The sequence below is a fragment of the Nicotiana attenuata genome, chromosome 3 (genome assembly GCF_001879085.1).
Source record: "Nicotiana attenuata strain UT chromosome 3, NIATTr2, whole genome shotgun sequence".
Taxonomy (NCBI): Eukaryota; Viridiplantae; Streptophyta; class Magnoliopsida; order Solanales; family Solanaceae; genus Nicotiana; species Nicotiana attenuata.
Genome location: NC_031991.1, coordinates 24840573 through 24852586, shown reverse-complemented (window position 1 = coordinate 24852586; position 12014 = coordinate 24840573). Strand labels below are relative to the sequence as shown.

The window sequence follows — 12014 nt, the reverse complement described above, 5'->3', positions numbered from 1 at the left end:
CACCCTACCCCCCCAAACCCCCCCCCCCCCCCCCCTAAAAAAAAAAAAAAAAGGGATGGGAAGAAACCCATTCTGGCCCTGCTCTCTTGAAGGAACTTCCTTAAAAGTTAAAAGTAGGATAAAGTCAAGCTTCCCTGCCAAGTGGTAAACAATATCCATTGATGTTCACTGAGAACAGGACATTATACCTTGCCTACAAATCTTGTTTTTGATTGTTCACATCTTTCTTTATCCCTTCTGGACTGTATTAATTTCCGGCAAATGCATGTATCATCATTTGACAGATTGCTACAGCATGGAAGCCTCTAATCAAGAAAATGGGGATGTGGAAGTCTTTCCGTTCAGTTGCTCGTTTGTACGATGCTGGTATGGGGATGCTCATCTTCATCCCAATTGCCTTGTTTTCTTGGTTTCCCTTCATTTCAACATTTCAAACCCGGCTTATGTTCAACCAAGCGTTCAGTCGAGGGCTGGAGATATCTCTCATCCTTGCTGGAAACAATCCGAACACTGGTTTATAATATCTCATATTCCTCTGATCTGGTACAGAGAAGAGTAGTTCTTATTGTTAGGAGTTTTTGTTAGTAAGTTATTATTGAGCTGTGTCTTTTGTTCATTTACATACGTTGTAAAGTTATTGTGTATAGTTTTCAGATATGTTTAGCTATACCAGATAAGTGATATTAGATAATGGTCTAGGATTTTGTCATTGACTATTTTTGGCATAGTAATCTATTATATAGTGAGCAACAGATTTTTTTTCCCCCGATGATTATTGCACATATATGAATAGCGGGATTTTTCTTGCTTTACAGTTATCTGTTTTCACCGAACAGTAATATGAAAATGATATTCTTCGGATTTGAGCAGAATGGAAATAATTTTAGTGCAAAATTTGGCCTTTTGGAACAAAAACTTAATGTAGACTGGTCGATTTCTCCAGCAATATCAAATTTACAACTTAAGGTGGAAGGTAATAAAGCAGAATAGGACACTCTGCACTAATCAATTTGATTACCGAAAGTCACGATTACAACGTATTCATTACACTGCACTAATAAATTTGACTAGTTAAAGGTCATACAACTATGCTTTATTCCAAACAAATTGGGATCGGTATATGAGTCCTGACTTCTTCATTTAATCTTAAGTCATATTATCATCATACCAATTAAAAATAATACTCTATCCGGTTCATTTTAAGTGATTTTTTGGCTTTTTTTTTTGTGGTTCATAATATTTGATTTTTTTCAGATATCAAGAAGGAATTAATTTCTTTTTTCCAAAGTTGCCCTTTGAGTAAAGAGCTTAGGAGTAGTTATATTTTCAATGAGCAAATTAAGGTTAATATGGTCAATTTTATTGTTAATTAATGCTAAAAAGTGAATTCCTTAATATGTGTTTTAAAAGAGCCAAAAAATCACTTAAAGTGGACTGGAGAGAGTAGTAAATATTAGTCAAATATTTATAAATAATTTTTTTGACTCCCAAAACAATTTTGAGATAGAGTTTATTACTATAAAGAGGGGGGGGGGGGGGAGGGGAGGGGTGTATAGAGTTAAGCTTGTGAAACTTCATTGAAGTCATTTGTCATGTTCATATCTAGTTGGACTTCCTTGTAATGAGAGAATCGTTTTCTATTTTATAACCACGTGGCATTCATCCAACTAGTCCTCTATCACCAGGAAATCTTAACCGTCCATCATCTTCCTAACTCCCTATATATACCCTCCCACCTATTATTTTCTACTTTCTTCCTCACCACATCATCTAAACGCGATAGTAATAATCTCTATAATTGAAGAATCCGAAAGAATAAATCTCAACAAAATAAATCCTTAAATTTTCTAAAAATATTCTAAATTTGTTCCCTGATATAAATAATTCAGAAAAAAAATCTATAGATATCTATAACTTTTTCTGAATTATTTCGACTTTCGTTTTTCGTTTTTTTTGGATTTTTAATCAATAATTTTGAAAGGTGAGGGTTTGGATTATTTTGTCGTTGGTTTAGCGGTTTTTATACCTTTTGGGGCTTTTGAGGTTCTGATTTTGATCTTCAGTTTGATTTTCTAGGGTTAGGATTTTGATTTTGGTTGATTATGAACGAAAAAGGATTGATGATGAATCAACAACAACAAGTGATGATGAGTATGAGTCAATCTCAGATCATGAATCCACATCTTCAACAACAACTGGTAATCATTAATCAAATTGATTAATTTAAATTTGCTTCTTATTATATGAATACTGCGTCGTTTAGATTAGTTATATGCACTAATATTGTAATGAAATTTATGCCGTCAGTATTAAGTACTTACCATTTGTTAAAGGTTACCAATCAATGCTATTAGATAGAGTGTACTTGCAATTACCTAATTGTGTAAATATTTTATACACCATCATTGCGCACAACTTAAATGAATTTTGTACACCATTAGTGTTACTTACCATTTATTAAAGATTAACCAATCAACAACAATACGCAGACATTACCCTACCTTGTGAAGGTAGAGAGGTTGTTTCCGATAGACATGTCTCAAGTAAAGGATAATCCTAGCATTCATGAAAATTCCAGCATTAAATAGAGTTCTATTAAATAAATTATCTGCAATTACCTGATTGTGTAAATATTTTATTACATCGTCAGTGCACAGCTTAAACTCAATCTAAAACCCTCAGTTTCATTCACAGATGCAACAGCAGCAACCATCAATGATGAATCGGAGCTATGGGATTTGGCCGCCGACAATGACAATTGATCAGATGAAGTTTCAGAACCCTAATGTTATGAAGGGCCATGGATTTGTTGCCGGAGGAAAGCTGTCGAAAAACTTAGGACCTAGGAACAATTGGAAGGGTAAAAAGGGAATTAAGAATGATAAGAGGATGGATAGTGGGAGGAGAAAAGAAAAGGCTATAATGGCTTCTGGGTATCTTAATGGTGATGGAAATGTTGGAGGATTTAGTGGTGGATATAAGCCACCAACACTTAATGAATTGCAAAATCAGAACAGATTAAAGGCCAGGAGATTTTTCCCTAAGAAGAAATTTTATCATAATAATAATAATAACAACAATATGGGTGCCCCTTTTGCTCCCAGGAACACGACGTCATTTATTATTAGGGCAAAGAAGAGTGGTGGTATTGCCTCATTGGTGTCACCCTGTCCTGTGACTCCGGCAGTGTTGCCAACCCCAAATTTCTCTCCGTCGAGGGAGGTATTGGTGGATATGGCGAAGGAGGAGTGGGGGGTTGATGGGTATGGATCGATGAAGGGTTTGATTAGATTGAGATCACCAGGACATGAGATGGAATTACACGAGGAAGAAGAGGAAGAAGAGGGGGGAGGATCAAGCGAGAGTGATGTGGAAGAACATGTGGAGGTAGAAAGGCGATTGGATCATGACTTGAGCCGGTTCGAGATGATTTACCCGAATTCTAGTGGTGTGGAGTATAGCAATGTTTTGGAGAACCGTGTGGATGATCAGGATTCACATATTGCTCAGTTGGAGGAAGAGAATTTGATATTGAAGGAGAGGCTGTTCTTGATGGAGAGAGAGTTTGGTGATTTGAAGAGGAGGCTGCAAAGTCTTGAGAGGCAGGGCTGTGGATTTGACGAGATTAATGAGGAGGTAGTGGAGAATGAGTCTGAGGAGAGTGAAAGCCATGGAGAGTCCGATTCTGCAGAACATCATAATGTGGAATTCCTTGAACAGAACATGGAAGGAGGAGACAGGGATGTGAAAGCGGAGGAAGACAAGGCAAATGATGGGGATATTGAATCTGCACAGGAGGAGAAAGTGGAGGGACATGAAGAATTTAATCTTACTCTGCATGATGAACCTCCTAAAAACGAAAGCATTGCACATGCTGGTATTAAGTGTGAAAGAAACGAGGATGCGGATGTGAGGGATGAGAACAAGGTTGAGGTTACTCAAAGAAATGAAGATGATAAAAACAACATTGAGTCATCAGATAATGCAGGCGTAGGAGATGAAACTATGGAGGAGGCTTCTCTACCTGATGCTGAAGCTGTTGTGCAGACAAATACAGAAGATGAAGAACCAGGAAATGAATGATCAGAGAAGAGTATTTACTATGGTGACTTGTCTAAGTTTACCTCAGTAATGTAAGTCTCTTTTCTGTGAAGTTCTTTCTGGCAATGTGGCTGACATTTCATCTGGAGTTAGAGTACATAAACTTTAGCTTTCCTTTTGGCAACATCTAGAGAAATAATGTTCTGTATGCTGTGATTGCAGACCTTCTACAAGTGCATAGGATGTAGCATTATTGCGTACTGTGTCATTTCTGGTCTCTTTTTTTAATATTTTCTTTTTTCCAAAATTATGTTTTTTGGAGCTGTTTGCAGGAAGTAAATTAGTTTTGAGTCTTCCTCAGTACATCATATCAGACTGTAATAATCGTGGAAGTAACTTTGGGGTTTTTGATATAAACTGTTTCATATGCTGTTAATCATTCTGCATATCTTTAACCTGGGCGTCTGGCAAAGATGTGTCTCTTCTGGGTAATTTCAACTGTGCAACTTATGAATTTTTAAAGTGCGAGTTACAGTGCTTGCGTATCAGTTTAAGTTTTGCAGGTCTGTGCTTCTTTGCTCGAGTAAGTCAACCTTTACTTCCCTCCAGGCCCTTGAGATGGTTGGCAGCTTCTCTCACTGGAGAATAGATTGTCTTTGCTGGAACCTAAATTTGCTGCCTGTCTTAAACTTCTCTAAGTAGTTCCGAAAAATACTTCTTTTTTGTAGTGTAATTACTGTTAATAGTTACACTAGAAATATTTGCTGTTTTCTAGCTCTCTGACTGACTACCGCGAAGTACTGGTTGAAAAGCAAGAAATCAATGATTAAAGATGGAGCAAGATCAATCTACAGAAGCCCGTGGATAGTTACAAGTGTTCTACGCAACTATATCTGGCAACTTGCTTCAGATGAGAATTCGAACATCCCTTCTACCAGAAACTAAAGTAATTTGCTTCCTAGGGTTACTTTGATGGTTAGAGTAGGTGACAAAATTCAATGTACCTTAGCAGCTCTCTGAGTTGGCTATGGTGAAGTCCTGATGAAAATTTTGTGATTATCAAGATATCCATGTCTAGAGTTGGAGGGTAAGTCGAATCTATTATTGTAAATTAAGTTAATAAGTCGTTCACTACAATGCTAAGTCTGTAATTAGCATGTTTATGTGTCTCTAATTCTGTAGTGATATATACATTTGTTTGCAGTATTTATTTAGCTTTCTTGCCTTATTCCATGCTAGTTCATTTACATTCCTGTCTCAGGCTGTCTCAGGGGCATATGCTTGGCCTCTTTGATGTGGATGAACAAGTGCTCAATTTGGTTAGTTCTTGGATTCTCTGAAGAGATAAAAGACTGTTGTTGTGTCAAATGTTCTTATCCTCAATCCTCTTTGCTCATGAAATGTAATTTTTAAGCCAATAGCTGTGTAGAAACTTGAAACCCTATATTAATCTAGTGCACTGTTTGATGTCTCACGGTCTGGTATAATGGATTATCTGTTTGAGTTTTTGTTGATGTTAGAGGAAATGCATTGCCAGTATAGCGGATTCTTGATGAAGTTTTGAGCAATTTCTATGTTGTCAGATATTTTCTCAATCTTTATTGCGTGCTAATATATTGTATTTGACTTTTTTCTTTTTCTAAAATTCATACATGTATTTCTGGGGAGAATCAGTTGCAGCAAGGGAAAGGGAAAAAAAATCAGAAATAGCCAGATTTACAATTGATAATTGAAAAAAATAGACACAGTTTCAAAAGTAATCGAAATTTAGTCACTTTTTCGCGTAAAGATATAATTTGAGCAAAAAAACAACCTTAAAAATTTGAAAAAATTCCAGCATATGTTGGAGTTGGAATTTTTTACATATGAGATTCTAGTATAATATATTGGAATTTCATAATGTGTTGGAGTTCCAACATAATATGTGGGAAGTTCAAATGGAGGAGCTTCATAATCCAGCATACTATGCTGGAATTTTTCGTGCTGGAGTTCTAACATAATATGTTGGAAGTTTATACGCAGGAGCAGAGGCGGATCCAGGATTTGAAGGTCGCGGTTGCACTTTTATATTCTACCAAAATCTGCATTGTACGTTATTACTATATATATACATATATATATTTATATTTACGGGTGCCCGTGACTCCTCATGTGTGTCATAGGTCTGCCGCTCCATAATCCAGCATATTATGTTGGAACTTTTCGTGTTTCAGCAAAATAATAATCATTTTTTAATGACTTGACTATTTTTTATTTACCGTTCTGAAAACTAGCTATGCCGTGCTATTTTCACTTGCGGCTACTGCTTAGGGCACCTCCTTATTCGGGTTTAACTTTATTGTTTGTTAAGCTGCCTTGTGGCAAAGCAATCTTGGATTTAATATTTCAATGTGTTTGAATAAGGCAGCCGCAAAAAAAAAAAAAAAGCAAAAAAGAAAAGAAAAAGAGGAAAGTACAAAAATGAAGTAAGGGTACATAGAGTTGAGGGAAAAAAAAGAAGAAGAAAATGAGGCAAGTTCAGAGCCACTTGTATTTATTGTGTTTTTCCAAATTCACATTGCCATGTGGAAGAATACTTGTTTTTTTTTGTTTTTGTTCCCGCCCAGTGTTCGGTACTCATATTGGAGCTCAACTATCACCCAAATTCGCGCCGCGTAGGGCCTTATTCGGGGGGAAGCGTTCCCTACCAAGGATTTTTTTATATTCAGAGCTCGAACTCGAGATTTCTGATTAAGGGAAGAGCAGCTCCATCCGGTACACCACATCCTTTTGGGTGTGGGGGAATACTTGCACTACTTAATGTGATTAACTTTCTTTAGCAAAAGGATGGTAAATAGAATTTAGCATTCTACTTTGTGGGGAATATTTTTCTAGTTAAATGTGCATAAGGTAATAGAATATGAATTTGAATAAGTTAAAGTGATTAGCTTTATTAGAGAAAAGGTGTTGGGAATTATCAATAGATCATTTTCTCATATAATATAATTAATAACCAAAGTGACCGCGTTAAGCACGTTGTTGACCAAACGCACAAAAATGGTACTTAAAATTTTATGGCTTAAAAAAAATTTATATTCTAAAGATTCGTTATCTCTTCACGATTTCCCCCAATATTTAAATCTCTACTCCAAATACATGGAGTATAAAACAAACTTATCTATCACCTACCTTTAAATATTACTCCCACTTTTCTAATTTTTTTTTGACACCATTTGGATTTTTAGAGTCAAACTTTTTAAATTCAACCTGTAAATTCATATATTGAAAGTTTTTTAAAATAAAATTTACATATTAAAAAATTTCGTAAAACGTACTATTAAGTCACAATAATTTTTTTAATTGGAAAATTCCCAGGGAAACCCGCAGCCGCTTCCCTTCAGGTGAGCACTGGGTAACCTGCTCATGATGCAATAGCTCGCAAACTATACAAGAAGATGTAAACCGCACTAAGCACGTCCGGTGCGACGAGCTCTTACTAAGGAGGCTGCTGGTAGGGGAATCGATCACGAGTCTCAAATCACTCATCCAACCAACTCAGCCAATACTTGCGGACTATAAATCACATAATTAGCAATTCAAAAAATATGTAAAAACNCGCGTTCGCGAAGAGGAAGCTTGGGCACCTGGGAGATTTGTCTTACGCGTTCGCGAGTGTGCCCACGCGAACGCGAAGAACAAAACCCCTGGGCACTAAACAGCAGAAACCTGCAATTTCTATAAGTCTAAAACCACTCCGAAAAACCTCCGAAACACTCCCGAGCCCTCGGGGCTCCTAACCATTCACATACTTATATTTGAATCTTTTTAAAACAAAATGTCAGGAATTTGGTTATCCAAGAATACTGGGGTTATTCGCTTGGTTGAAAACCAAACAGAAGAAGAGCAATTAATTGGGAGAAAAAGAAAGGTTTTGGTACATTTACCAACACAAGAAATTGTCTCATCTTATAACTCTCTTGAGAAAATTCTCACTGATTTGGGATGGGAAAAGTATGATTATGGAGATGATCCTGACTCTTATCAATTCCACAAGAAAACTCCTACTGACTTATCAATCTCTCTTCCTAAGGACTTTGCCAAGTTTAACACAGTTCAAATGTACGATATTGTCTTTAAAACCCGTCATATCTTTCATGTTCGCTATATCTAAACATCATACAACAACAATAATAATTACGCCTCAGTCAAAGTCGATGTGATCAGAGGCGAATTAAGTTTTATGGTTCAACCTTTAAAGTTCTTATCATTGAACCCGTTGTATTTTTGATATTACGGATTCGTAACTACAATTTATTATAATTTTAATGAATTTTTATGCATAAATTTATGCTCTGCATTCGCCTCTGGATGCGATATATAATAAATTTCCTATGTGGATGCCTTGTGTTTTTTTTTGTCCAGCAGCCACTTTGCATTATGTATGTTCGTTATAATGAATAAAAGTTAGTTGTGTCTGTTACTTTTTCACTTCACTCTGTAACGGTTTGTCCCAATTAAAGTCATTACAATTACTTTACTTACTGTATTATGCAGTGTTGGTGCCCTTACCAATTATGAACAGTCTTACAGTCATATGGAATTTTTCCTCTATAGATAAATTCTCTTCCCACGTAATCCTAAGAAGTAGGACCGACTCTATAAAGTCAGAATTAGATCTTTCTTTCTCCGATCCTTCGTAAATAAATGCACCGACTCTTTCCACATGTATTTTTCTATTACTTTTTATACATGTTGGTTTTTTGGCGTTTTAGGGCAGTAAAACCGAAATTCAGGATGATTTTTAATTTTACGTGTGCTACCACGTCATCTTCATGAATTCGGGAGATGAACTATAAATTGCCTAAAAGTTTTATGGGCCCCTCAGAAACGACCTAATGAGTAATAGTCATTGCTTCTCCGTGACTATTCCTCGTTTTTTTTGGCATTTTAGGGCCATAAGACAGGATTTTAGGACTATTTCCAATTTTTTATGGGCTAATGTTCACGCCGGCTTCATGAATTTGACGAGTACTGAATCGCCTAAATTTTTTTGGGCCCATCAGCAATGACACGATAAGCAATAGTCATTGTTTCGCCATGACAGTTGTTCCTTTTTTGGCATTTTGGGCCATAAAACTGGAATTTAGGATGATTCCAATTTTTTCGTGTGCTAATATACACGCCATCTTCATGAATTCGGGCGACAGGCGCTGAATCTTGCCTAAATTTTATGGGCCCATTAGAAACGACCTAATGAACAAGAATCATCGCTTCGCCGTTACTGTTCCTCGTTTTTGGCATTTTAGGACCATAAAATAAGAAATCAAGATGATTTCTAACTTTATGGGTGCTAATATCCACGCCATAAAATAGGAATTCATGACGATTCCTAGATTTTCGTGTACTCACGCCATCTGCATGAATTCAGGCGAACGACCCCGAATCTCCTAAAATATTGCGGGCCCATAAAAAGAGCTAATAAACAATAATCATTTCTTCGCCACAACTGTTTCTCGTTATTTAGCGTTTAGGGCCATAAAACAGGAATTCAAAATAATTCCCAGATTTTCATGTGTTATAGTCCACATCATATGCATGAATTCGGGCGAACGGTCCCGAATCTCATAAAATTTTGCAGACCCATAAAAATGACCTACTGAACAATAACCATCGTTCACCATGATCGTTCCTCATTTTTGGCGTTTTTGAGCCATAAAATAGGAATTCCGGATGATTCCTAGATTTTCGTGTGCTATACTCCACACAATCCGCATGAATCAGGGTAACCAGCCCTGGATCTTCTAAAATTTTGCGAAGTGGTAAAAAATGATCTAATGAACAATAGTCATCGCTTCGCGATGACCGTTCCTCTTTTTTGGCATTTTAGGGCTATAAAATAGTAATTTAGGACGATTCCCAAATTTTGTATGCTGTAGTCCATGCCATCTGCATGAATTAAGGTGACCGGTCCTGAATCTCCTAAAATTTTACGGGCCCATAAAAATGACCTAATGAACAATAGTCAATGTTTCACCATGTCTGCTCCTCATTTTTTGGCTTTTTAGGGCCATAAAATAGGAATTGAGGATCATTCCCAGATTTTCATGTGCTATAGCCCATGCCATCTGCATGAAATCAGGCAACCGACTCCGAATCTCCTAAAATTTGCGGGCCCATAAGAAATGACCTAATGAACAATAGTCATTGCTTCGCCATGACCGTTCACCGTTACTTGGTATACGAATCTCAAATTTTAGTATGTTATAGTCCACGCCATCTGCGTGAATTCGGGCGACCGACTCCGAATCTCTTCAAATTTTACGGGCCCATAAAAAAGACCTGATGAACAATAGTCATCGCGTCGCCATAACCTTTCCTCATTTTTTGACGTATTAGGGCCATTAAACAAGAATTCAAGACGATTTCTAGATTTTCGTGTGCTATAGTACACGCAATCTGCATGAATTCTGCCGACCGGCCCTGATTCTCCTAAAAATTTGTGTGCCCATCAAATGACCTAATAAATAATATTCATCATTTCGCCATGTCCGTTTCTCGTCTTTTAGTATTTTAGCGCTATAAAACAGGAATTCAAAACAACAATAACAACAACATACACAGTAAAATCCCACTAGTGGGGTTTGGGGAGAGTAGAGTGTACGCAGACCTTACCCCTACCCCGAAATGGGCAGAGAGGCTGTTTCCAGGAGACTCTCGGCTCAACAGGAGAAAACAGGAATTCAAAACGATTTGCAAATTTTTGTGTGCTATGGTCCAAGCAATCTGCACGAGTTCGGGCGACCGACCCCGAATCTCCTAAAAATTTTCGGTCCCATAAAAAATAACCCAGTGAACAATAGGCATTGCTTCACCATGACAGCTCCTCATTTTTTTGGCGTATTAGGGCCATAAAATAGAAATTCAAGAAGATTCCTAGAATTTCGTGTGCTATTATTCATGCCATTTGCATAAATTCGGGCGGCCGGTCCCGAATCTCATAATATATTGCGGGCCCATAAAAAGCAACCTTATGAACATTACTCATCGCTTCTCTATCACCGTTCCTCTTTTTTGGCGTTTTAGGGCCATAACTGGAATTTCGCGCGATCCTCATATTTTTGTGTGCTGTAGCCCACGCCATCTGCATGCATCCGGGCGACCGGTACCGAATTTCCTTAAATTTTGCAGGCTCATAAACATAACCTAATGAACAATATTCATTGATGGCCATGATCATTCCTCATTTTTTAGTGTTTTTGGACCATAATGCAAGAACTCAGAACGATTTCCAACTATTCATATGGGATAGTCCACGCCATGTGCATGAATTCGGGCTACCGGTCCCGAATCTCCTAAAATTTTGCGAGCCCATAAAAAATGACCTAATTAATAATAGTCATCGCTTCGCACGACCGTTCCTCATTTTTAGCGTTTTAGGGCCATAAAACATGAATTCAAGACGGTTCTCAGATTTTTGCATGTTATAGTCCACGCCATCTGTATGAATTCGGGCGACTGGCCCCGAATCTCCTAAAAATTTGCGGAGCGACTTGAAAATGACCTAATAAACAATAGTTATCACTTCGTCATGAACGTTCCTCATTTTTTGGCGTTTTAGGGCCATAAAACAGAAATTTAGAACGACTCCCAAATTTTTGTGTGTTATAGTCCACGCCATCTGCATAAATTTGGGCGACCAGTCCTGAATCCACTAAAATTTTGCGGGCCCTTAAAAGCGACCTAATCAACAATCGTCATCGCTTCGGCATGGCCGTTCCTTGTTTCTCGGCGTTTTAGGATCATAAAACAGGAATTCAGGATGATTTTTGAATTTTTGTGTGCTATAGTTCACGCCATAAAAAATGACCTAATGAAAAATTATCACTGCATATCCATGACCATTCCTCATTTTTTGGCATTTTGGGGGTCATAAAAAAGGAATTTAAGACGATTCCCAAATTCTTTTGTGCTAGTCCATGTAATCTGCATGAATT

The 12014-nt window shown here is 37.3% G+C and overlaps 3 protein-coding genes across 3 annotated transcripts in view; all 3 read left to right on the top strand.

Annotated features, from left to right (window-relative positions):
* The window catches only part of LOC109223416 (callose synthase 9), a 42941-nt gene extending 42172 nt beyond the window's left edge, over nucleotides 1-769 (top strand). Inside the window, exon 52 of the mRNA XM_019387717.1 lies at nucleotides 285-769. Coding sequence (XP_019243262.1) covers nucleotides 285-521 — 237 coding nt within the window. The 3' untranslated portion in view covers nucleotides 522-769. The remainder of the gene's footprint in view (nucleotides 1-284) is intronic.
* LOC109223417 lies at nucleotides 1767-4496 on the top strand. Its single transcript, XM_019387718.1, has 2 exons — nucleotides 1767-2198; nucleotides 2695-4496. The coding sequence occupies exons 1-2, from the start codon at nucleotides 2103-2105 to the stop codon at nucleotides 4081-4083; spliced, it is 1485 nt and encodes a 494-aa protein (XP_019243263.1). The 5' UTR covers nucleotides 1767-2102; the 3' UTR covers nucleotides 4084-4496.
* LOC109224552 (flowering-promoting factor 1-like) lies at nucleotides 7831-8427 on the top strand. The gene has a single exon (XM_019389114.1). The coding sequence runs from the start codon at nucleotides 7856-7858 to the stop codon at nucleotides 8189-8191; it is 336 nt and encodes a 111-aa protein (XP_019244659.1). The 5' UTR covers nucleotides 7831-7855; the 3' UTR covers nucleotides 8192-8427.

Excerpts from the sequence above, each read along its gene's own strand:
- LOC109223417 (XM_019387718.1), top strand. The coding sequence starts at position 2,103 with ATGAACGAAAAAGGATTGATGATGAATCAACAACAACAAGTGATGATG. Across the intron at positions 2,199-2,694 it reads CACATCTTCAACAACAACTG|ATGCAACAGCAGCAACCATC; the intron begins GTAATCATTAAT and ends TTTCATTCACAG.
- LOC109224552 (XM_019389114.1), top strand. The coding sequence starts at position 7,856 with ATGTCAGGAATTTGGTTATCCAAGAATACTGGGGTTATTCGCTTGGTT.